This window comes from Trypanosoma theileri (genome assembly GCF_002087225.1).
Source record: "Trypanosoma theileri isolate Edinburgh chromosome Unknown TM35_Tth_2_V1, whole genome shotgun sequence".
NCBI lineage: Eukaryota > Euglenozoa > Kinetoplastea > Trypanosomatida > Trypanosomatidae > Trypanosoma > Trypanosoma theileri.
The window spans coordinates 300,593-327,194 of NW_021639844.1; the positions used below are offsets into that span (position 1 = coordinate 300,593).

General features: G+C 39.8%; 7 protein-coding genes across 7 annotated transcripts; all 7 read right to left on the reverse strand.

Annotated features, from left to right (window-relative positions):
• Window positions 1-278: 278 nt before the first annotated feature.
• Window positions 279-2,111, reverse strand: TM35_000022030 (uncharacterized protein; the record flags this gene model as incomplete). The annotated part of the gene is made up of 1 exon (XM_029021521.1): window positions 279-2,111. The coding sequence occupies one exon, from the start codon at window positions 2,109-2,111 to the stop codon at window positions 279-281; it is 1,833 nt and encodes a 610-aa protein (XP_028886943.1).
• A 918-nt stretch (window positions 2,112-3,029) lies between these two features.
• Window positions 3,030-8,156, reverse strand: TM35_000022040 (uncharacterized protein; the record flags this gene model as incomplete). The annotated part of the gene is made up of 1 exon (XM_029021522.1): window positions 3,030-8,156. The coding sequence occupies one exon, from the start codon at window positions 8,154-8,156 to the stop codon at window positions 3,030-3,032; it is 5,127 nt and encodes a 1,708-aa protein (XP_028886944.1).
• A 2,732-nt stretch (window positions 8,157-10,888) lies between these two features.
• Window positions 10,889-12,853, reverse strand: TM35_000022050 (microtubule-associated protein, RP/EB family; the record flags this gene model as incomplete). Its single annotated transcript, XM_029021523.1, has 1 exon — window positions 10,889-12,853. One exon carries the CDS (start codon window positions 12,851-12,853, stop codon window positions 10,889-10,891), a length of 1,965 nt encoding a protein of 654 aa, XP_028886945.1.
• A 1,165-nt stretch (window positions 12,854-14,018) lies between these two features.
• TM35_000022060 (uncharacterized protein) lies at window positions 14,019-15,434 on the reverse strand (the record flags this gene model as incomplete). Its single annotated transcript, XM_029021524.1, has 1 exon — window positions 14,019-15,434. One exon carries the CDS (start codon window positions 15,432-15,434, stop codon window positions 14,019-14,021), a length of 1,416 nt encoding a protein of 471 aa, XP_028886946.1.
• Window positions 15,435-15,912: 478 nt separating this feature from the next.
• On the reverse strand, window positions 15,913-16,656 carry TM35_000022070 (O-6 methyl-guanine alkyl transferase; the record flags this gene model as incomplete). The annotated part of the gene is made up of 1 exon (XM_029021525.1): window positions 15,913-16,656. One exon carries the CDS (start codon window positions 16,654-16,656, stop codon window positions 15,913-15,915), a length of 744 nt encoding a protein of 247 aa, XP_028886947.1.
• Window positions 16,657-17,119: 463 nt separating this feature from the next.
• TM35_000022080 (uncharacterized protein) lies at window positions 17,120-25,462 on the reverse strand (the record flags this gene model as incomplete). The annotated part of the gene is made up of 1 exon (XM_029021526.1): window positions 17,120-25,462. One exon carries the CDS (start codon window positions 25,460-25,462, stop codon window positions 17,120-17,122), a length of 8,343 nt encoding a protein of 2,780 aa, XP_028886948.1.
• Window positions 25,463-26,110: 648 nt separating this feature from the next.
• On the reverse strand, window positions 26,111-26,602 carry TM35_000022090 (uncharacterized protein; the record flags this gene model as incomplete). The annotated part of the gene is made up of 1 exon (XM_029021527.1): window positions 26,111-26,602. A coding segment is annotated over one exon (492 nt), but the record flags the coding sequence as incomplete, so codon positions are not given.

Genomic DNA, 26,602 nt, shown 5'->3' on the forward strand with positions numbered 1-26,602 from the left:
AACTTTAAAAAAAAAGAAAAAAAATTTAACTGAAACTAGTAATACCACTTGTCGCCCACATAAGAAAAAAAAAAAAACAAAAAATAAAAAGAATATTATAAAAATAATAATAGCAAAATATAAATAAATAAATAGGCAAAAAATATACTTTTTTCTGTAATATCAAAACCTATATCATGATAGGTTATACTTTCATTAGGTGCTTTTTTTTTTTTTCACACCACCTGTTTATATATATATATATATATTTATATATATATGTCTGTGTGTAATACAATTTAACCTTTACGGTGTCGGCGCTGAAATGCCTGATACCTTGCAGAAACAATTTCACCAGATAGATTCAACGGTTGTCCACTACGTATACCACCACTAAAAAGAGCTGTTGCTGCTGCCTCTGCCAGTGTTGCTGCTACTATTGTATTAGGATAATAAGTACTACTGTCTCTCTGTTGTACTTCTTCTATTTCCATATGATTGTAGGGTGTGGTGTACTTTACCGGTGAAAAGGAGATATTATCCTCCTCTCCCACTGGCCATATACGGGCGGCTGTAGAGATTTGTTGATTAGGTGTTTTTCTTGGTGGTACGTAGACTGGAATGGAACTGGAATAATCAGAAGGAAGAGAAGGTGCTGCTGTTAAAGCCATTGCTGGTATTGACTGTGATGGAATGATCTCTTCACTTGAATAACAAATCATAGACGGTGTGTATGGTAGTGAAAAATCCTGATTGGGTATATTATATCTTTGACCAGGAATACCGGTATATCCTTCAGGGGGACCGGGTAACCAATAAGTTCTGCTATTACTATTATTATTATTAGTATTATTAGCATTGCCTCTACCTGTGAACATACCCTCAGCAGTTGCAGTTGCAGCAGCAGCAGAAGTAGTAGTAGGATAGTTGGCACCACTTCCCATTAAAGACATGGCGTAATTTTCACCAAGATAAGTAGATGGAAAACCCTCTCCATTTGCAACTATAGTAACAGACTCATCACTCCATCCATGTATATCTCCTGGTCCGGGGGTTGGACTAAATGATGTGATAGACGGCCGGTGAACCATATACTGTGAAGTTGGATTCATCTCCGAATCATTCCATGTCCGTTGTGAAGAAAAAAAACCTCTTCTCCCTTCTAATTGTTGTTGTTGTTGTTGTTGTTGTTGTCCATCTTCAGTGGAATTCATAGATTGCCATACGGACTTCTTTTGCGGAGTCCACATCTCTGCAGCATCTTGTGGCCATCCCTTTTGTTCTTCTTCAAAAACAAAAGGGAACGGCGGTGTACAAGAGGAGGAGGATCCCGTCCACTTCGCAGCCGACGGGATATTATAATGATCCATAGAGTCTCCTGGGAGTGCTGTAGGCTCTTCTGTATAGATAGAACTGTGATGAGGGAATACCACTTCTCCAGTGCTTGTATAGATATTATCATTTACTTCATAAGGCCTGTGTGTTACGGAATGTGAAAAAATCTCCAATGGACGTGATATTGGTGGTGGGAATTGTGATGTTTCTATTGTGCCACTTTCTGAAAATCCTGGAGTTTCATATTTTTGTAATGAATCACTTATTGTTGTTGGTCCCATTGTAGATGTAGTTGGAGGAGGAGGAGGAGGAGGAGGAGGAGAAGAAGCACCTTTTAAAGACCAATTGAGTGCCATACAATCCACACCACGTCCACTTTCTTTAGATGTGGATGAGGAATTGGATGTCTCTCTCTTTCTGTGATTGCGTGATTCCTCACTGCTACTATTAAGTGAGGAATGAGGTTCTGCAAATAACTTCACTTGTGAAAGGGGAACGGGACCATTTTCACTGTTACGATGACGTTTGTGTATTTCGTCCTGTAGAGAGTGTTCTCTTCGATTAGATAGACATTGTGAGGGTTGTGCATGTGATACTGGTAATGGTCGTGTGTCCGCCAATGATAATTTCTCTGTATACATTCCCTTATACACATTATTATGGTTCCTTCTCTTATTAATAGTATTATTATTATTATTATTATTATTATTATTATTATTATTATTATTATTATTATTGGGTATAGTACCTTGTCGAAAACTTGCGCGTGCTTTACTGCCACCGGTCCAACGCAGCATATCACCTACACTGTGTAATTTGGCTGTTTCTCAGCCTCCCAGACACACAGACAGAGAAATAGAACCAATCAATCACTCAATTAGACAACTTTATATATATATACACATGTTTATAGAAGGGCAATGTACAGGATTAATAAAAAAGGGGGTAATAATAATAATAGCAGTAAGAATAGAAAGAAAGAACAAAAAAAGAAAAAAAAAGTGTCATTTATGCAACCCAGAGAAGAAGATATAAAAAAAAAAAAAAAAAACAGGATCATCCTTCTTACCATCTATAATACAGTCATCAATAGTAACAGTAGCAATAATGATAATAGTAATAGTAATAATAGCGGTAACAGGAACATAATGATAAAATATAATAACAAGAATGGAAATGAAAATGAAAAAAGGTGAAATCATCAGATAAACACAGAGATGGTGCTCAAGAAAATATCGCAATGCCACGAATATCCCCTTTACACACACAAAACTGTGTGAAAACTTCTCCTATGTGAAGTATCTGTACAAAACCCTCAGACGCAAAAAAAAAAAACTGAATTTCTCGCCCATACATTTTCCTCTTTTTTTTTCATTCTTTTTTTTTTTGTCTTTTTTCGTTCTAAAATGAAAACAAAAAAAAAACTCTCGTCCCGTTTGCTCACGCGTTTAGTCGCATCTTACCTCTTTTGTTGTTGTTGTTGTTGTTGTCCTCCCTTCTTCTTCTTCTTATCCTTTCCTTCATTAATTCCTCTTATTGAAGCATTGTCCTCTTCATCACCCAATAAACCACTTCTATAAAAGTGGATAACGACATCACCTTTTCTTTTTTCGTTTTTCGTTTTTCTTTTTTTTTCCCCCTCTGCATCTCAACAAGAACTTGTACGTATTTTTATTATCATTATCAATTATCAATTATTCATTCCCACACTCTACTCACACGTAGCGCTCTGCATACTTCAACAGCGGCGCATCAAACTGTGCCCATTGATAAAAGTCCGGCAGTCCCTCCACAACAGCGGCCATATCCGTCACGGTGGCCGTCCCAATTGTTGTGTTCGTAGCCGTACTGGCCCCATCACCCAAAGTGTTGTTTGCTCCTCCATTACTATCCGCAGACTCTTGTCCTCCTCCTCCTATTGTTGTTGTTGTTGTTGTTGTGCCAGTATCTGTATTGATGCTCTCACGATATTGTCGATAGCCTCGTGCCCCATCAATTAATAAATCCAGACCAGATACAATATCTTCAGGCAACATTGCAGGAGGCCATAAGGGCGATGGAATACTTGTATTCGTACTGTATGTACTATTCGTAACACCAGCACCCACACTACTATTATTATTAGTATTATTAGTATTACCATTGCCAGTAGTAGTTGCAGTAGCGGCAACGGCAGCAGCAACAACTGAGAGAGGAACATTATTCATCTTTGATCCATTATCCATCAGCATTTCATTATTATTATTACTATTACTATTAGTATTACTATTAGTATTAGTATTATTATTACTGCCGATTGTTAATGATCTCATGTTGCCTTGAATTCCTGTTCTCTTCACCACTTTACGCCATAACTCTTCCAAGGCATTCCAAGACATGAGTTGTAGTGCGGCCGTAAAAAGAAATAGTGGAGCTCGATAACGCCAACGAGGTGAGGATGTTGTGTTATTCTTTCGCTGTCTATTACGACAATCTTGTGAGTCCGTGTGCAAACATGGTAGAAACCACACATCTGCACGACAGCGATTAGGTACTACACCCACAACAGGAATACGGGCAACACCGTGACATGTTGTGGATCCCATTCCTGCTACTAATAAAGGGGAATTATTTAATGGAAGGCAAGAAACTCCACCATTCATAGTAGACTCTATACAAGATCGTGTTGAACTTTGTACTTTAGTATAACGACTTTCTATACTATTGGTTGAAGCTTCTGTGGCTATATCTGTAATTAACTCTCCATTGATTTCTTTTGCCAAGGAAGCGGATGCTGATACAGATATAGATGTTGTCTTTTCCCCAATAGGACTATCCATAGACTTTCCTACCACGTCATTCGTAACATCACATGGAGATGCGGTTGGGGCCCACATATCCCATTGAATTCCTTCACGATCGCAGCGGAAAACAGGACTCATCCAATCACTATTCATTGAAGAAATAGCGTTAGAGACACAACTGGATCCAATATGACGTGGTGGACGTAATGCATAGTAAACAATAAAACTTCCACAACTATGTTTTCCAGTATGGCCTTGATCAAATACGGGTTGCCATAATACGGCAAACCATGATTGACGATCCAATTCATCTGTAGTAGCACTTAATAATACAGAATAACGTGGATTAGATTCTGCAAGTTCGTATACCTGTTCTAATAATAGACTTCGCTGGTCTGGCCTTTCTGTGGCTCCCCAAGTAACAAAACCCAATTCTACATCATGTGAAAAATTCTCCGTCATATTTTCTTGTGCCTCTTCAGGTGAGGCTATAGCTTCTGGAGATTTAGCACAAGGGGAAGAAGAAGAGGTGGAAGTTGGTCGTCCTATTGTTTCCTGCTTTTCCATATTATTATTACTATTATTATTATTAGCAGTAGTAGCAGTAGCACTAGTAGTAGTAGTACCTAAGGTTGTATTATTCGTAGTCGTAATAATCCCAGTAGAGCAAGTGCAAGATGGAGATTCTTCCTTCTTCATAGCGTTATTATGTTGGGAAGTAACAGATGATGAACCACTTACACTTTGATTCATAGCCTTTAGTTTCATGTACGTTGGAGATGTCTCAAGAAATCGAAGACGAAATCCACTAAGAAATGGTGTATACGCAAGTTGTCCTTGTGGATGTCGCATAGGTGCAAGAGAAACTGGCATTGGAAGTGGAATAGTACAAGCAAATGGAAAATCCAAAGACTTCCATACATTTATTAAAGAAATAGATGGTTCTATACATTTTAAATTGGGTTCAGCCCCTCCAGACTCTTCTTGAAGGGCTCCTGTCGTATCATCAGCACTACATGATGTTTCTACGATTCGATCTATACTTACCTCTGGGGCAATAGCATTAACAAAAGAAACAATATTTCCATAAGAAGAAAAATCAAATGGCAATTCCACATCTCTCTCTTCAAATAAATCTTCCTGTACTCCTTGTTGTTCATACAACATGGCACAGCGAGGTGAAGAAGTGACGGGAGTAAACTTTCGTCCAGCATTTTTAGTATTAGAACCCGTGGAGGTTCCTCCAGCTTCCACAAAACCCTCACGACCAGCAGTTGGTGATGCATTCGTGCCAGTATTTAAATAATGTTGTTGTTGCTGTTGTTGTTGTTGTTGTTGTTGTTGTTGTTGTGTCAAACCCGTTTGATTGCGATGTTGATTGCCGGGAATATCAACAATAGATTCAGCAGATGATGATCCACCAACACCTGGAGGACCCATCAGACGATTGGTCGTTGAGGGTATTTTTCCCGTAGAGACACCATGTGAAGAGGCAACAGGTGATCCTGCCACATTAGAGTTTCGTGAACGATGATGCGCTGGAGGATCATAATTATTTCCTAAAGGTTCTGAAGATAAACTAAGTGGATACATTGGCTGAGCATGTTGTTGATGATGATGATGATGATGATGATGATGATAATGTTGTTGATGATGATGATGATGATGATGATGATGATGATAATGTTGTTGATGATGATGATGATGATGATGATGCGGAAGGGAGGGATACGATCGCACCCAAGCTAACTCTGTCATTGGAATTCCACGACGAGCGGCTTCATTAGACCCACATAAATCAAGAGAAGGTGGTCTTTCAGCTTTACCATACTGTTCAATCTGTGGGGTACTTTTAAGACTTTCTGGCATACCTATAGTATTAGTATTAGTATTAGTAGTAGTTGTAGTTGTTGTTGTTTCATGTTCAGCTTCTATAGAGAGTGCTGGTCCTTTCTTTTCACCATCTATTATAGTAGAACTCTGTTGCTCTGGATCAGGTGTACAAGTCATCGGTTCTTTACTCATTGTCTTCCACATGTTTTCAGGCATTAAACGTTTTTCTGTTGGTGTCTCCTGTAAACCTGTCGTATTTCCCTTCTTTTGAGTCCAGCCTAATTCAAGAGGAATGGGTTCATCTTGCGATTCATTTAACGTAGACAAATTGGGCATACCCTTCATTGAAGTATACATGTGATGATGATGAAGATGATGATGATGATGATAATTATTATTATGATTATTATGATTATTATTATTGTTATTCCCCCCGGTTGCCAAAAGCGAGCTTTTATAAGATGGTGGTTGAAGACCTTGTGTCTCTGCCACAGTACGTGTTGGTGGTGTTGCTGTTGCAAAACGAGTAAAGGGTGAAGTAGAGGATTTATTATTCTCTGCTGTATTAAATGTGTGCGTCCCACTATTTCCACCAGCAAGACTCCAACTACTTTTCAAACTACTACTACTACCACCTGTACCATTCTCAGGCTTTGCGCTAGTGCGTTGAGATTGCACATCCCCAACATTCGCATTTCCACTTCTTCCATCCAAAGAACCACCCGCTAACTCTGTGAACTGAGAACTGCCGCCGCCGCCGCCACCTTCTTGAGAGAGTTTGTGTCCACGACGTGCACTTGTGCTATTGGAGGGTGTAATAGTAGCTGCTAATTCCCCTATCAAACTCTGTTCCCCCTCTTCTTCTTCTTCTCCTCCCCCTTCTCCTCCTTCTGGTACCATCATTCCAGTTGGGCTTTTACTTCTCACATAGTCTAACACAGTATCCTTTTTCTCATCCATGCGTGGAAGTCCAGGGTCAAATTCGGTTTTAGATACTTCCATTGAAGGGCTCATATGGAATTGAGAAGGTTGACTCTGTTGTTGTGGTTGTTGTTGACTATTATGATGATGATGTTGATGTTGACTATTATGATGACGGTGGTGACTCTGGTGTTGTTGTTGATGGTGGTGGTGTACCTGATAATGATAGCATTGATATTCATGACTGTGAAGAGGTTGTTTTGGGTATGGATTACCTTGATGGTATTGTTGTTGTTGTTGTTGTTGTTGTGTTAGTGGCGGTGGTGGTGGTGGTGGTAGTGGTGGTGGTTGTTGATAGTGTTGATGATGATAATACTGAGGGGCTGCTGCAGTGGTGGTAGTTGTTGTAAAAGGTGTAGATAGATTATAAGGAACTCCTGTTGTTTGTCCCCACTGTTGATATGTGTAATTAACCGCCTCTTGCATAGGCATGGAAAAGGGTGGAAACGGCAAACTAGTATATTCATATGGATTCATACGACTCCCAGCCGCATGATTACACATTGCACTTTGCCACTGCTGCATCATGGTATGATTACTATTACTATCCATACTTGTGGATCGCTGCAGATGTGGGTATTGTTGTTGGGCAGCCAAACGACTACTACTACTACTTCCACTAGCTGTTGTTGTTGTTGGGATGGTCAATCCCGATGCGGTGGCGGCTGCATAAGAAGGGCAATGGAGTCCATCCACATCCTCCTCTTCATCGTAATCTTCTATACTTTTACGTCTGTTCTGTTTCGCACGATAACTGCTGGAAGAAGAAGAAGAAGGCAGTGCTGGTGGGGCTAAAGAGGAGGTTTGCAGAGAATACCCCGCAGGGAAACTGGATGTATGGAACTGCTGCTGCTGTTGATGATGATGATGATGTTGATGTTGATGTAATTGTAATTGATGTTGGTGTTGAATACTGTGGTGTTTGTGATGGTAGGCCATTCGACTGCTTGGTCGCATTAATGGGTCTCCACGATGATAATGTTTTCCACGCATTCCTCCTCCTCCTCCTCCTTCTTGACTATCATGCCCCATACTCGTACTAATCATATTAGCATTAGTAGTAGTATTACTATTACTATTATTATTATTATTATTATTATTAGTAGTAGTAGTAGTAGTAGTCGTATTGCTATTAGTTCCTGTGGTATTGGGGCTGTTGTTTACACGGCTCTGGAATTCACTCGTTGTGTTTCTCGCAACTGTAGAAATGGATTTCTTTTCACCCGCATTCACCTCGTTCCACATGTAGACTCCGCGTTAAACGAATAATAAAAATAACAATAAAAATAAATAAACCAAATGGAGAAACAATTAAAGATAAATAAAAAAAAAGATAAATAGATAGAAAGAGAAGGTCTACTCTCTTCACTTCGTGTTGTAAGAGAAAGAGAGGTAGTGAGTGAAAAAAAAAAAAAAGGAAATGAGTTTCAACCTCCCTTTTTTTTTTTATTATTTTTCCCTTTTTTAACTTTTCTTCAGAAATAACACACACGTATGTATATATATATATACAGAGAGATAGACCCTTTTTTTTTTTTTCTAATCTATTTGTGATATATATACAGATATATACCTATATATATATATATCCGTATTCCTTTGGCTCACCTTTTGTGTGTTTTTTTCTTTGGTTTTTTTTTCCCCCCTTTCTTACTAATCCTGTGTGTATCTTCTCTTTCTTCTTTAATTGTCTCTTGTTCAGTTTTTTTCTTTTTTTTTCCTTTCTTCTCTCGTTGTGTCTACACGCTTACTTCTCTCAAATAATCTTGTGTATATGTGTATCTATATATATATATATATATATATATATATAGAATTTTCTTTTTTTTTTATTCTTGTGTATGTGTGATATTTGTTTGCTGCAGGAAGGGTTTGGTAGTCTCCCTGCCAAGTTTCTTTTTTGAAACAATAAATAAAAGAAAAGAAATCAGCAACAGTACTTTTCTTTTTAGTTTCCTTTAATGGATATAAAGATAGAATAAGGAGAGAGAGAGAGAGAGAGAGAGAGAAAAGTACAGATATATATATACATATGAACAGAGATAGTGAAATAGAGATAAACAGAGCAAATAAAGAGACAGAAGAAGAAGAAGAAAAAAAGGAAAGAAAATAGAAATATTGTGGAAATACAATAGTACATAAAATTTACTTTGAGTAGAGAGAGAGATATGCATATACATACATACACATTATATCTTCTCCTTTTGTTGGAACTCCCGCATATGTGTTGTTGTTATTTCTTTCCATCTTTTCTTTTTTCTTTTCCTCATTAATTCTCTGTATATATATACACAGAGTGTTCTTCTCTTCTCTTTTCTTCATTCTCACGCCTTTCCTCTTCTTCTTCTTCCTATCCGTGCTTTTATGGTTATCTTGGTTACTGTTGCCAACCCAACCGTCCATCGTCCCTTGCAGATGGGAGAAAGAAGAAAAAAAAGAAAATTAAGGCATATTCATGTGAAGGAGAAACAAAGAAAAATAGAAAATAGAAAAAAAGAAAAGCGTTAAGTTTACACATATATATATATATATATATATATATATATATAGAAACAACCATATATATAAACACACTACCCCTATACCCCTAAAATATATATATACCCCTCTATCTATATACACAAACAGACATCTATATATATATATATATATATATATATATATATAACTATAGAGAGAGATAGAGAGAGAAGGGGGGTGGGGAGGAGGAGGCGGAACACGGGAAGAGGAAGACAGGGGAGGAAAAAAAAAAGCAGTCAACATGTAATAAATGTATAATAGAAAGTAAACAAAAGAAAAAAAAAAAGCAACGTACTGAGAAAAAAAAAAAAGAAATGGATGAAAATAGCATGCAAACACAAACACACATCGCTCAAGAAAAAAAAGGAAAAAAGAAAAAAAGGAAAAAGAAACACAGAGAGAGAGAAAGAGAAAGAGAGATGCAATAATAATGATAATAATAATAATAATAATAATAATAATAATAATAATATAATCTTTACGTATGCAAAATCATTTTTTAGCATTTATCATCCAAAATCATCTCATTAATACCCCTCACACACACTCTCTCTCTCTCTCAATATCAACAACAACAACAATATCATCATCCGTTCACTTTTTCATTATTTTCACTTCTAGCATTTCTCGCTTTCTTCTCCGTTAAGAGAAAGAGAGAGATGGAGAAAGAGAGAGAGAGAGAAAGTTAAGAATATCTCATTTCACTTTTTTTTCTTTTTTTATGATTCATTCATTCCTCTCATCTCTTTTCTCCATCGTTGTTTGCTTTTTTTTTTCTTTTTTTCGCCCGTGTGCGAGTTTGCATTGAAAGAAAAAAAAAACAAAAAAAGAAACTTTTTTCCATTCACTCTTCACATTTATCCTCAAAAGTTAAAAAAAAAACGATTCGCACTCATTATTGTATTATACACCAGAGTGTTTATGTACATACAATATATATTTTTCTTTTTTTTTTATTCTTCGGTTTATATCTTTTCCTTTTTTTTTCCCCTTTTTTTTCGTTTCCCTCCCATTCTTTTTTGTTGTTGTTTTTAAGTATTTCTACATTCCTGTCAAACACAAACACGCAAACACACACACACACAAACAGACATATATATATATATATATATATATGCATTACTGTAAATGCATCTACATGAGAGAAGGAGGAAAAGAGAAAGAAAAGAAAGAAAAGAGTTCAAATCAAACATCACAATCCACATATGTTTCAATTTCTCTTCTCAACACTTCCCTCCCATCCCCTTATCCTCTTATCGTTTTCCTCCCATCACTCATAAATATAGATAGATAGATGTAGATATAGATAGAAGCAGTTCCATAGTAAATACTTTCAGGTACATACCCTGTAGTTGTTTAAACTCTCTCTCTCTCTCTCCCCACACACTATTATCAATTATCACTATTATCACTATTATCAATTATCCTTCTTCTTCTCTTCCTCCTCATCAATCACTTTAATCTGTGGCGTAGAGTATATCTAAGAGAGAAGATGCCAAACTCCGTGTGTCTCCACTATAGCTCCCCCTCTCCACAATCGGTAATAGCAACAACTCCACTTGTCGCAGTTTATCATAATAAAATTGTCTTTCATTCTCTACCGTTGTGAGCATTTCCACTGTAACTTCAGCATCACTCTTCGATCGCATCCCCACACGGCATGGAGATTGTGTTCGTCGCTTTCCACTTGGATTGGATTGTGTTAATAACGCCGGTGAGGTGGCATTCCGTTCACCACCCTTCCCTCCATGCATGCGAATATTCGGTGATGCACATGTGGATCTGGAATTGGGAGTGGTGGCATTACGCATGGAGTATTGTACACCCTTTGAACGGATCTTTGGCGAACAAACAGAAGCAGACGCCTCTTCACTGTTTTTACGCATTCCATCATTGGGAATGGTATTTGGATTGTGAGAAGATGTGTTATTATTATTGTTATTATTATAACTGCTAGTACTGCTATTGCAAAGAACTGGACGGGAAGCGGGGCCTTCCCGGCGAGATGTGATGACGGCAATGATGGGTGCATGATCTCCGGTATTTGTCGGAAGGCCATTTCTTCCACTTCCACTTGTTCGATCCGTTAACGTTGTATCGGGTTCACGTTGAGACATTCCACCATTCATACTGCTACTACTACTACTACTGATCTTATTATTATTATTAGGGTTATTATTAATACTACTATTGTTATTATTGTTATTATTATTATTGCTAGTCGTATTGATCTTACCATTTTGAGGTCGCAATAAGGAGGTTGCCGGTCGTGTACTCCCACCCGCAGAAACTGCACCCACACGTAAAGGACTCCGTGAAGTTCGCGACCCCTGTTGTTGTTGTTGTTGTCCTATTGCCCCTGTTGTAGTTGTAGTAGTATTAGTGGCTCTCCTTGTTGTGGTGTTTGCTCTTCTTGCGGCATTAGCGGTGGGTGTGGCTCCTGCGGAGGCGGCGGTCTTTACTCTCGACGGTGACACTTGTCGCTGGGCGGAGTTGCTGCGCTGCTGCGGCGATCGCGTGTTGACTTTGCGGGATGATGTCAACTCCCCCGTCGACGGCCGCACGGCTCTGGAGGAAGTGACGGAGCCCGGCAGACGTGCGGAGTTATTCCGCGTGGACTCCGGCAGTGCAGCGGCGGATGAAGTGCAGCCCCCGCTGGTGGGCGTGTGTGCAGGATGATAATGGCCCGCAGGGTCCCCGGCGGAGGAGGAGACGGACGGACCTTTGCCTCCTCCAGCAGTAATATGCGTAATGGTAGCGCCATTCATCATTCCCGCATCTGGGCGAGTAGTAATAGTAGTAGTCATAGTAGTTGTAGTGTTAGTAGTGTTGGTGTGATGAGATGTGGCTCGCATCTCTCGTATGGAGGGGTGTCGCTGTGAAGTCTCCAGTCCCGATACATTCCACATCTCTCCATCTTCTTCTTCGCGTTCATTTGATGGTTTATATATTCGCTGTTGTGGTTGTGGCTGTGGTGGGAGAAGTGGTTGCGGTGGTGATTGCAGTGATTGCGGTGATCTTGGCTGAGTGGCGAGGACATCGTGGAGTCCACGGAACCATTGCAGTAATTGCAGATTTGCCTGATAAGCCCCTTTAATAAGTTTATCCGTATCGTCTGTTAATACATCCGGTCGAGGAATGCCATTCTTCTGTAATGCGTCTGTGATGAGTTTCAAATTCGCCGCCGACTCAAAATCGTGTTTGGCGGGTACTTTGGCACGTGTGTTGAGTGGAGGATATTGGACTGGCAACATTAATGGAAGAAGAACGGCGTACGGCACGCCATTACCGCATTGTTCCACTTTGTGTAATCGTGGTAGTGTAGATCCATTGGCGGCGGTGGTGGGGAGTAACTCATTGAGCCACGCTAAGAGTTCTGTGCGGGAGTCTTTCGATGGCACTACACGGAGTGAAGAAGACATGGCGTGTGTGTGTGTGTGTGTGTAAATAATATATATATCTATATCTATATATAGATATAGATAGATATTTGTTTGTTTGTTTGCTTTGTTTGATGTATTTTTTTTCCTCCCACTCTCTCTCTCTTTTTTTTTTTTTACTTTTCTCTATTATTGTTTCTTTAGCGTTGTGTATCTACCTTGAAAAAAAAAAAGAAAAGAGGGAACGTTTTGATGTGCAGAGATATCCCTCAATGCTTGTATTCCTCTTTTTTTTGTTGTATTCTTTTGTTATTAATTTTCTCTTCTTCTTCTTTGTCTCTTCTATTCACACACTCTCCCTATACACACAGAGAGATAGAGATAGATAGATATAAAGAGAGAGAGAAATTCAATCTTGCGTTAATGTAGGAGAATAGGCTTTGAGGAACAAAATAAGAAATTGATTGCTGACTAATGTAAAGGTTTTGTTTTTTCTCTTTTTATAATCTACGGTATATGTAAAAATATAATTGTGAACAAGAAAAACTGTTGGAAAGTATATACTTTTTACTTTGTATTTAACTGTGAGAGTTTTTTTTTTTTTTTTACTTATTTGTTTCGTCCTCCGTGTGTTCTTTCCTTTTTTTTTCCTGTTTTCGTAAAGGAGAAAATAGGTGATTGATATTGACAGAAAGAAAAAGAAAAGAAAAAAACAACAAAGAAGAAAAGAAAAAACATTGCTTACACACACTCTCTCTCTTTCTTTAAAGAGAATAAATAATAGTAGAGGTTCATAAATACCATTGAAGATGCAAAAAAAGTAGGGATTTATTAAATATAATTTGAAATAATTCAATAAACGTAGAGGAAAAGCAAATGTAATTTATATTATACTGAGATCCATCATCTTCATCATCATCGTTATCATTATTTTTATTATTTTTATTATTATTTCTACTCATATTTGCTTCTCTCGCTTATTATTCGATTGTAATGGTCAGACTTATAAAAGTACAGTAAAATGAATGAAAGAATGGATGGATGAATGGAGAGGGGAAAAAATAAAATATTTACACACTAATGCACAGAAACATATATATATATATATATATATATATATATATTAGACTATGAATTATATACTTTAAAACGCTTATTATTATATATATATACGTGCAAGAGAACAGAGAGAGAGAGTTTAAACCCATTAAAGGGTTTGTTTCGCACAAGCAGTCATCACTGCAGATGTAGAAGAGACTCTAGTCGCCTGTTGGAGTTCTTTAGGATGACGACGTGCAACGTGAGCCAACCAACGTGTACGTGATGAAAAAGTTGACATACAATCATCATATGGACAAATAACAGTCGTACTATTGGTACTAGTAGTAATAGTAGTGAGACTCCATTTGCCAATACCGCAGGGAGAAGAAGAAGCCATGGGCCTTTCTCCAAGTAGCGGTGGTGCTGAAAGGAATATCTCACCACTACGAAGTGTACTCTTTTCTCCTTCTTCTTCTTGTTGTTGTTGTTTCTTACCCCATCCATCTCCTGTTGTTGTTGTTGTTCTAGTATTAGTATGGATACTATCGTTATTATTATTATTATCATTAGTAGTAGTAGTAGTAGTATTAGTAGACGTATACTCTCTATTCCATCTCTCTTCATGGCCTTCTCGCCGCATGTGTACACGTCGATGCCCATCTGATCCCGCCCGTCGCCGTGAGAGAATCCGACGACTCCGCCGCGTGCATGTGCGTGGGGCCCCAACTCTCTCTAAACTCAACTCTCGCCGCTCCTCCCGCTCTGGAGACGCGAAGGCATCCTCGCGGAATGGGCAGAAACATCGTAAATGCCGCCGCAGTTGGGCACGGCCGGAGAGTTCCTGTTCGCAGTTGGGGCACAGCACAAAGGTATCACCAGGGGCAGAGGGAATAAGAATGTTTGGTTCTTGTACTTCTTCTTCTTCCTCTTCCTCTTTCTTCTCGTTACTATCCATACTGGTATTAATAGTATTAGTATTAGTATTAATAATAGTATTGTTAGTATGTGTGGACTTTGCGGGTATAATTCGTGCGGGTTGTGGTCTTGATGGGCAGTGCCGTTCATGCAATGTGCGTGATCCTTTGCATGTAAAGTCCTTCGCACAGAAACGACATATTAATACGGTATTACTATTACTATTCATAGGAGTATTTGTTTCTTGGAGGTTTGACGCGTCCTTCTCTGTATTCTCATTCTCCATCTCTTTCTTACGAGGCGGATTAGGTAATAATGCTGCCATGTCTGGATGAAGACGGATAATGTGCCGTCGTCTGTTTGTACTCGTTGTGAAGTCTGCGAGACAAAACTCACACTTGTATGGCCGTTCCTTTGTGTGTGTGAGAAGATGACGATTGTAATTTGTGCGAATACTCTTACTTGGATCCCCTGTGATGGTGCGGGGACAATATGGACATTGCAGTGTTACTATACCAGCAGCCCGCCGTCGTCGTGTTGTTGATGATGATGATTGTTGTTGTTCTTGTGCTTGTGGTTGTTTGACTTTTTCCTCTTCTTCTTCTTCTTCTTTTACCGTGTATGGATGTAATTCTAGTAGAGGTTGTACTTCGGCAGTTGTTTCCATGTTGTTAGTGTCCATCATATGTGTATAGCCGTCTCTTTCTTTTCTTTTTCTTTATTGTGGTCGGTTAGTTTCTATAGGTCTCCAACGGTAAATAAGTACCAATGGTAACAAAGAGTGTATATATATATATATATATAATCTCAATGCTTACCTTTAAAGGGGGCGCCAAAGAAGAGAAAGAAAATAATAATAATAATCAGTCGTCAGAATACAACGGAGGGCAATAATATCCCAGTAGAGCCACAGAGAAGACTCACATTACAAAAACGCCAAATATATATAGAAATGAAATACCGAACAGAACACAAAAACAAAAAAAAAACAAAAAAAGAAAGAAGTAGCAAACAAACAACAAAAAAAAAAGATCTCTCTTTCTCTCTTTCTCCACTCACAACCACACGTAAAGAGGGGGAATCCATAAATGAATGAATAAATAACTAAACGAATGGAAAAAAAAAACAAAAAAAGAAAAAGAAGATTAACACATCTTCACAACGGATCGTTTTCGCTTGACGGCATCTCCCACAATGGCCGCCCCCTCATGCCGCAGGAGCCACACTTTACGCCAGAGACCAGAACCAAATCCCGTCAATGCCTGCGAGGCCCCAACAACACGATGGCAGGGCAACAACACACATATGTGATTCTCCCGCATAGCGTACCCAACCGCACGACTCGCATTTGGATGTTGACAACGTTTGGCAAGTGTGCCGTATGTGGTAATATCGCCAGACCGCACTTCACGAAGAACTGTCCATACATTTCGCAGAAACGGTGTGGATGGGGCGTAATGTATAGGAACTGTATCCAACAATTTCTGTAATTCTTCTTGTCGGATACGATGGTTTATATCTATATTGTCTTTGTTCGCATCTGTACTCGCATTGAAGTACGGGGGATAGTCAAAGTAACGTTTTAGCTGTTGGACCGCATAGGGATGAGCATCATTATTATTATTATTATTATTACTATTATCATTATTATTAGTAATAATAGTTTCATCGGTTCTTGTTTTTGTTGTTGTTCCTTCTGTCTTATTATCAACAACTTCAATGACAATCTCCTGTGGTTTATACGCCCTTCGCAGTCGCTCCACTGCATGATCTTCACAGTCTGTCCAATTACTCAATCGTACGGCCCCGTCATTATCTATGAGAAGCACAAAATCCCCAATTGGGGTTGGAAATGTATAGCGATAGAGACGCAGAGGTGGTGTGCTCATTTCACTCCAACTCGTGTAAACACTTAAGAAGAAATAACTCCAACGTTCTGCAGTAGTAAATACCACAAACAGAGTATTCTATAACAAACATTCGTCTATTGGCGACGTAACAGGTGTATGTGTATGTGTGATAAACATAGTATATATATTTATATGGAAAAGAAAGAAAGAAAAAAAAGGAAAAAGAATTATATGTATATAATCAAACCTAATGACAGCAATAAAGAAGGAAAATATACATTGTATTCTCTGTTGCTGTGTTTCCCACAACCACAAGAGAGAGGAAAAGAGAGGGAAAGAAACAAAAAAAAATAATAATAATTTAGTAGTATTCGTATTAGCATTATTATTATTATTAGTATTATCATTAATAGTAGTCGTAGTAGTAGTAGTAGTAGTAGTAGTATAGAAAAAAAAAAACACACGTAAAGGAGATGCAGAAATAAAGATTCCTCCTCATCTCTTATGCACTCATCGCATAGAGTACATCCTGCCCAGTGATGGCGGATAGATTCAAACACAATCGCCGTGCCTGTTCGACCACCGCCGCGTCCCGATCTTCCGTCGCCTCCACAGCGGCCGGCAACATCTCCGCCATCAGTCGCGCCGCCAACTCATCGCCGCCGTCGGCGTAAACACCATCCAAGCAGCGCAGCACAGCAGAGCGAACATGTCGACTGGTGTGTCGTAATGCCCGCAGGAGTTCCTGTTGCGTTTTACTTTGTTGTTGTTGTTGCTGGAGTTGTGAGGGGGCGGCCCCAACAGCAGGGGCGAGGGAATTAAAGAAGGCACGAATAGCGGGAATAACAAACTGATCCACACGGAAGTTGTAATCATGTGTACCATCGGCTAAATAAACCACATTGGTGAGTTGTCGTACTAATGCCGGCATCACAGCCGTGAAGACGGTTGGAGTGGAGAGATAATTCTCTACGGGAATACTGTAATCGTGATTGGGGGCGGGTGTCTGTGCAAGTGCAATGCGGCGAATGACATCTAATGCCCCTTCCAACGTGCGGGCAATGAGACTGGCGGCTTGTTTCATGGTATGTTGAGTGGAAGAACAGTAGGCGGTGAGTGTACTCACAACATAGGGAAGTACAACAGGGAATCCAAAATCCAGAATAGATCCAAGCTTCTCTAGTAAATGATTACATAATGCATAGAAGAGTAACCAACAGTGAAGCGTTGTGCGAGTCACCGATAAGGCATCATCTCGCCTATGCATTTTATTACCACCATTCCTTCCCTTTTTATTATTATCCTCTTCTTCTTCCTCTTCCTCTTCTTCATATTCTTCTTCTTGTTGTTGTTGTAATGCTTGTTGCTTCTGTACATTCTTTAAAAGACTTTCCGCATCTCCACCAAATGCCCATTCTGCTACAGTTGATAAATATCGTGTACAATGTTTAGATTTAAACTTCAAAAAGAAGACTGTATATGCTTCCAGTACAGGTTGAACAATATCACGAGAGGGAAGTGCTGGTGCTGTGGCAAGTGCTTGAAAGGAGGCAAGCCAAAAATTATCTTGTGGAGTTGTACCACCAACAAGAATATGAAGATGTTGTAATTCTTCCCGTTTAAGTCCTTGTACACGTCGTTTAACACTATTGTAGAATAATGCAAAAGAATGAGTTTCCACACGAACTCGTATATTTTTCTTAGATTCCATAGTAGTAACAGAAGTAGATACCCCACGTAAACACTCTGTACAGGCCTCAATAAATAATTGTGGCTCTAATACAGCTTCCAACATGGCCATAGTTTCTTCACTACGGTAATTAGTTTCCGTATCATCTACATTGTGAAGATGTGTGGCGGCAAAGATAATACGTGGAAGATAAGGTTGACACATAAGCCAACATGATGGGAAAACACGTAATAAACAACTAAGAGAAGCTTGACGAAGTAATGAACCCACTTCACTACGGGATACAATAGCTGGAATACCAGATACAGCAAATACGGCGGATGAGGCTACAACTTGTAGAATATCATTACTATGTGGAGTGGTAAATGCGGTACCCATTACCTGACTGATCGTTCCAAGAGCTGTCAAGAGTCCAGCAGCTGTAATTAAAACTCCCTCTTGCAATGATAAGGATGATGATGATCCAGTTGTATTAATTCCTCCTGTTTTTACGGACATGGCATCACAGTGTAAAAGTCGTGGAAGCATTTTCAAAATATCTTCCACCCAACGATGAACCTCCTGCACACGGGCCTTATTTCCAAATAACTTTGAAAGCATAGCTTCCGTAACACGATTAGATCGGTGTACATTTAATAATGTCTTCTCTGCTTGTAAACTTCCACCACTGCTAACAATACGAACAAGTTCCTCCATACAACTCACAGTGAGTGGAAGCATTTCTACTGCTGTATTTAACATCGTACTTGACTCTGCAGTAGTATTAGTTGTTGTTGTTGTTTTGAATAAATCACTTAGAAGAGTGGCGAGGTGTGGAAAAAGTGCAAAGGAACGTTTAGTTGCTAATGGACGTGCCTTTACACGTACGAGATCCATAAGAGTGAGTTTACGCTTTGGATCCCGTAATTCCTGTCGGTGTTGTTCCAACTCTGCATCTGTGAGAGTGTGTTCGACTGTTGGTAAGGCATGATGTAAGCGATCTAGTAATACTTCCAATCCCTTTCGTTGTAAAGGTACACGTGAATCTGTAAGAAGACGACGTAGACATGAGACAAATGTTGGTTCATTAATACCAGCAAGTACACAGGCTAATGTATTACCAGCAAGAAGTTCTAAAAGCATCACAAAAGCCTTATTTTCACCAAATTCTGGTAATTCTTCTTTTTCTTCTTTTGTCCTTGTTATGGTTGTTGTTGTTGTTGGGGCATCATTTGCTGTACTTCCATTAAGTTCAGCGTAGTGGGCAAAGAGTTCTAAAGAGGAAACTAATAATCTCATACAGGCATCATCTGTTTTTGTTCCTTTTTCTACTTCTGTTGATCCTGGATGTTCATCTGCCTCATTCTCATTCTCACCTTCTTGTTGTTGTTGTTTAGAGTGTGAAGTTCGTGATGTGTGGCTATGATGTTGTAATTCTAAGAATCCACCCAAGAATGCCTCTGATTTTACGGTCATATTTACAAGATGTAAAATAGTTTCTTGTCTATTAATGACCTGATTAGGTTTTACCAGTTTACGGAAAAGTTTAACAATATTATCATCTTCCTCATCCTCCTCTCTTTGATTCTGTGCTGCTGCTGCTGCCGCTGAAGAAGAAGAAGATAGTTGCTGGTGTGGATCAATAAGGAGTTGCATCATCTGCGCCAGACAAGAGAGTTGAGTATGGATATCAAAACTTGCTAACAAACTACTACACACATCCATAGCACTTTCATATCGGCTTTGCATTAATGAAAAGTCCATAGACTCCAAACGAATAAGAAGAGCCACAACAGGGATGTGTAAAGCGGCAAAACTTGGAGCCGCCGCTGCAGAAGCAGATGCTGAAACTGAACCAGGTACAGTTGGTGTAAATAGAGGAGATACAATACGTAGTAAATTGGCAATCGTATCAATTCGATGACGAGAAAATGTGGATTCGGATGTTTCTTCACTACTTTTCTCTGTTGTTGTTGTTGTTGTATTATCATCTGGGACGAGAAGTGCTGCCATTAACATTACGGTTTGTTTCACCAACACACGAGCAATGCGAGAGGCTCCATGTGCTTCTCCTTCATTAAGTGCATGTGGAGAAGATATGCAGAGACCCACTACAGTACGAACATACATCATTCCATAGCGATTAAATGGTAACATTCCATTACTCTTCTCATTATCATCATTATTATCAGATTCTGTAAGAAGTGGTAATAACGCCGTGAGTGGAAACTGTTCCAGTAAACCATTAATAAGAGCAAAGAGGGATTCTGTCTGATCATCATCATCAATGCGTACAGATGGAGAAAGAGCAACGAGACTACACAACAATCGTACCGCAGAAAGGGTATTTGCATTCCTTGGCCATAAGGATTGTGATTGATGTTCCTTTTCATTTAATTTATTTGAATTCTTATTCTTTTTATGCTTCCCTGTCTCTTGTGGTATGTCCAATACTTTACTACACAATTGTAAGAGTGTCTGTACGTCTGTAAACGTCATGGGGGAGTGGAGTGCACACCATGATGGTGGTTCCCATGTATCTATTGATGTTGTTATTGTTGTTGTTGTAGTAGTATCTCCCATTGAAGGAGCGGCCAATACTTCCACGACATCAGCAACAATGGAAAGATCTGCATTTTCCTCTTTTAATAATCGTGTAAGCCATGGGAGAAAAAGACGATGATAACCACCAAGTGTACCCAACAAGAACTGTGCGGCATCTGCGCCGAGTCTATTTAAACAAGTATTATCATCAAACATCACATGAGAAAGGGATTCCGTCATGTGTGCTAAGAAGGCCGCCGTGTTGACTTCACTACCACTACCACGTGTAGATGAGTTGTTTTTATTTTTATTTGGAATAAACACCAATGAATTTGTCTGTTCTCCCTCAAGTCCATGACTTAATGCGATAGCGAAGGCACGAAGGGCATGGCGGTAAACAGGGCGTACACGACTTCCCGCCACACGGAGAAAAGGATGGCGAAGAAGTTCCAAACATAATTCCAATACGGCCTTTTCTTCTTTTTCTTTTTCTTCTTTGCCTTCACCTGAGGTGTTGTTGAGATCTGTACGCAGACAGACAGCATGTAGAAAGTTAGAGGCAGCACTACTAACGGATGCTCCTGTATGTTTACCACCACTACCACCAGTTACAAGAATATTCTTTAATAGTGGTAAAAGAATATGAATAGCAATATGAGATGATGTCCGAGTCTTGCGGTTGTTGCTGTTCTTATTATTATTATTGTTACTATTACTGCGAATAGGAAAGAAATATTCCAGTACATGGCATGAAACAGAGAATGGCATAACTGGCTCCATCTTTGCATTGTTATTATTCATATTTGCCATCATACGGCAAAGTAATGCTGCAGCAGTCTGTGTAATATTCCCACGGGATTCTTCTCGTGCCATAACTTCAACGATTGCATTAAGTGTCGTAGCGGAAATATGTTCCTTATGAATAGCAGATTCAATAACCTTCTGCGCAACACTAACAGTAGCCGTAGTTTTATTATTATGAGAAGAAGATGCAGTAAGAATGATACCTTGTAATTCCTGCAAAACACGCTCCCGACGGGTTGTTGGTGCAGCAAGTGGAGTAAGTAATGTGAGAGTTAATGCTGAGAGTGAAAACATCTTCGTTTCTACTGTGCCGTCATTCTTGTTTTTATTAATACTATCATTACCAACTGTGCGGAAGACTGCTGTGTATACGAGATCAAACCAATCCACCGGAAAGCGTCCTTCCATACCATCATCACTACCATACACATTCTTCTTATTATTATCAGTAGTAGTAGTAGTAGTATTATCTTTAGTCTTCTGGTTCTCTTTATTATCACCATCCGTAACTGTCACCGCAGCAGCAGCGGTGGAAGCCTCATTCCCCTTCTTCTCCACATTGTAACAACGTTCAAGTAACTGCATGTAAACAGGTGAGAGTCGTGCAGGACTCACCGCAACGGCAGGCAGCGGCGTACTGAGAAGCCCCAATAACCGCCCCACACGCACCAATCCCATCCAATCATTATTATCATCCTCATCACCCGCACGTTGTTGAGGATCCTCACATTTATTATTATTATTTCCATTACTAAGATGATTACCATTAGGATGATCTTGATGACTGCTACTCGTCAGTCGCATCTCCACACCACGGCGCACGGTCCACCCAACAGCCGCCGTTAATTCATCCCGCGGCACGTACGGCGCCGCCAAACTGTTCTTCGCACCGCGGCCAACTTTCACAGCCGCTCCGCGTAATGCCGCCCGCTGCGATTCCTGCAAACTCTCCAAATAACCCGCCGTTGATTCCGACGGAACACTGCCGGTGTTCTCACCAAGAAAGAAGCGCCATAAGAGACGAATCACTCCATCCATCTCAGATGCCGCAGCCGTTGTTAGACACGATGCACATGCCAAACAACATTCGAGCATCACTCCTCTTGATTCCCGTGAGAGAAATTCGCCGGCGGTGTTGCTTGCCAACTGTGCGAGTGTTGAGTTTAGACGTGCAGAAGCCTCACTACGTAAAAGTAACAAGAGTGGTACAGATTCAAAAACAGAAAGATATCCGTCAGTGATTTCTTTACTAGTACCTTGCAGAGTAGATCCTTTTTTAACCTTTTCATTTTTCTTTCCTCGTAAGGCTGACTCTTCATCATCATCATCGCTGCTTTCTGTATCGTCGTCGTCGTCATCATTTTTGCCGTTCTTTCCCATTTCCTCTCCGGATGCAGGGTTGAAAAAAGTGGCAGTACGGTTCATATTTGGTACAATAGAAAGTAGTTGTTGCTCTAATTCTGATATTAACTCACGAAGCTGATCATCTCTTTTCTTATTACTTTCTTCCTCAAGAGTACTGTGATCCAGTTGTTTTCTCGTTTGCCGATCTGTACAATCAACATACAAGAGTGTCAAATAATAGACCAACAGACCATGTACTTCATTGTAAGAACTGAGAGTATGGTTACTCATATTCAATGAGGATTGTTGCTTCTTTTTATTCTTCTTATTTACTGAGGAATTTGAAATATGTTTTTCAACGTACATAATGAGTGGTTGTAGTACAACGTGAAGGAACTCCTTCTGCAAGTTAACGTCATGTTGTGTAAGCATCATCCAAAGTGAACGAAGCATACTACGAAGATGGGAAAGTACAATTTTTTGTTCAATAGAAGATTTCTTATTATTATTATCACTTTCCTTATTATCCTCATCATCCTCATTATCACTTGATGTAAGGGATAATAACTTTTCCATCGCTGAAACAGATGTGTGTAGGAACTGTTCACTAACCTTATAGGATTGTTCATACTGCATAACGTGTTCCAGTAGATCCAACATGGAGTTACCCGCAGTGGAACCATGAGATTTTGAAGAGGATGTCATTAGTTGTTGTGCTGTCATTGTATGTAATTCTCGGGCAGCCAACAAACGAACTTCTGGTAAAGGATGTAATAAACATGAAAATAGAGGAAGACGTTCAACTTTTCCAGAAGCACCACGAACCTCTAATAGTTCATATCGTGTCCCACTAAGATGTTGGGCTACAAAAGCGGCAGCTGCAGATTGTGTAGTGACATCATTAAGTAACTGTGATAAAGTGGTATCAAACACATGTGCAAAGCGTCGCTCTAGCGCTCTCATCCAGGCAGTTAGAGAACTTCCATTTTCGTTTTCTTTTTTCTTTAACTCATTATCACCAGATGTTATTTCCTCTTCCTCATTACTGATATTGTTATTCTTCTTCTTGTTGTTCTTCTGCTTGTTGTTGTTGTTATCTTGTGGATTTGCAAGTGATATCCGTGCATGACATGTCATTAAGGTTTGAATCACCTCCGTTACCAAAGTATCGGAAAGTGGAAGGTTTTCTACCGCACACTGTACAAAGCCCAACACATCTGGACTAATAGAATCCAATGAGTGAGCCACTCGTAGTCGTTGTAAACAATGACGTAGCAGAACAGATATGAGAGAATTGTACATTCCCGCATCCACGGCGGCAGTTTCCTCTGCAACTGCTGCAATCCACGGAGACCACTGTTTCCACGGCAATGCCAACAGCATTTGGATCTGTGGACCAAATGTCACTTGAGTTACCACAGAACGTTGAGTGTAGAAGAGCAGATCAATAACGCCAAGCAAATCACTTGTTGGTACGGTAGCAGGAACATTAAAAGAAGTAGATGATGATGAAGAAGCATTAAAAGTCGTGTAGGATGAAGCTCTGGTTAAAAGGGCTATAGTTGGTTTCATCACCGTTGCGAGTGTTGGCACTGTTAATTGTACCTCATTACTCCATGCCGCCAACACAACGAGAGCACTACACACCACCTCACGGCTTGGTAACTGTATTTGTGTATCCCCGCCTTGTGTATCTTCTAAAAGATGAGATTCCTGTTGTTGTTGTTGTTGTTGTGATAACAATTCGCCCTTTTCTGCTCCTGAAGCCGCACCACTGAGAAACTCCACAAGAAAAGGCAACAACACACGCCAAATAGTTTCCGCATCTGGATGAGATGCCAATTGCACAGCCACACCGGTGAAAAGTGCATTCGCCGCATTATTGTGTACTTTCATACGGACAGACATGGCAAGTGTGAGACACACCAACCGCAGAGCTTTTCGGCTCTCTGCACATGCTAATACCAAATGTTCACGAAGAAGTGGAGCTCCATATTCTTGATTCTTTGAAAGAAAAGAAAATCCAGTATCACGTAAATCCAATAACATGACCGCTCGAACAAAGAGACTATGATCATGATAAGGCAAAAAGGTTCGAAGTACTGCGGCTACATTGTATACATGCACCTCATGTACACGGACAAGGTACTCAAATACCTGATGTGCTGCTGTGAGAAACATATGAGGGCTTAACAATGTTAAAAAACGTTCTATCGTCACATCAAGAGCTTGGTTCTCTTCTGTGCTGAGTAACTTCCGCTCTGTACGAGTTTTGTGTGGGTGGAACAACTCTTCAAGAAATGGATGTAGACGGTTATCAATGGCAATAAGTGTTTGTAAACCATGAACAGCGAGTTGGTGAATCTGCTCTCGTGAGAAACTGCGTGCTTCAGTGCTGTCAAACAAAAAAGACTGTGTTAGACGTTTATCCCCTACTGGCCGCTGCTGCAGCTTCTGTAGTTGGGATGCAAGCTGTGAGGTCATTTTTTACACTATGTATATATATAAATCTCTCTCTTTCTCTCTTACACACACAGACAGTGGCAGTTATTACTGATTTGATGTCTTCTTTGTTTGTTTATTTTATTCTTTTTTGTTGTTGTTTTTGATAGTAGTGAGTTCCTACTATATATGTATATATATATATATATATGTTTTTTGTGTATTATACGAATGTTTATGACGATTCTTTACTTTTTTTAATTTTTCTTTTAAATGTAGTTGTATACCCTATCTGGTGTCTGTTACTTTCCTTATTCTTCTTTTGCTCTCACTTGGAAATAAAAAAACAAGAACGACAACAATAACTGCAAAGCAAAAGAAAAAAAAAAAAATAGCAACTATCTGCTTCTTTCCTTTTGCTTTTTTTTTTTTTTTTCTTTCTTTCTTGTTGTGCGCCTGTTTGTGTGTGTGTTACCCTTGTATAAGAGTCACCTCTATTCCAATGTGCGATGCTTTCTCATAAGAGAGAAAAGAAAAGAAAAGAAAAGGAAAGAAAAATAAAAAGAAAAGAAAAAAAAACACTAAAAATAAAAAATCCAACACAGATAAACTCATACACCCATACACATTATACACACCACATTCACAGCAGTTCTGTTCCTCCTTTTCACAATAATCATCATCATCTTGTCAGGCATCCCCACGCAGTCGCTTACGCCTTCCACCCGCAGCGGCAACTGTCTTGAGTCGCTCCACTGCCCCAAGCGCCCCAACAGACGACGCCGTGAAAACACGATCATTCGGCGTAAATCCCCGCAGCCGCGCCCGGTACGCCTGCAGACCCGCACTGTTACTACTCGTATTAAAAACAGCAGGACTAGTATTATTAATATTAACACTACTATTAATAGTGGCGGTGGTGGTAAGACTTGTCGAGGAGGTATTATTTGAGGTGTTCCACTGCTGCTGCTGCCGCCGCTCGAGGCCAAAGCCGTCAAAGAGACAGCCGCCCAACTCCACATACTGCCGCAGGTACACACTCTCCAACTCATACACGCGCAGGTCGAGGGCCTCGAGATGTGCCTCCAGTGCCTCGCGCCGCTGCTGGAGTTGCTGCAGCTGCAGAGGCAACGCCACCGCGTCATCGCCGCCGGGGAGACCAAAGGCAGCCGTCGTCGTCGT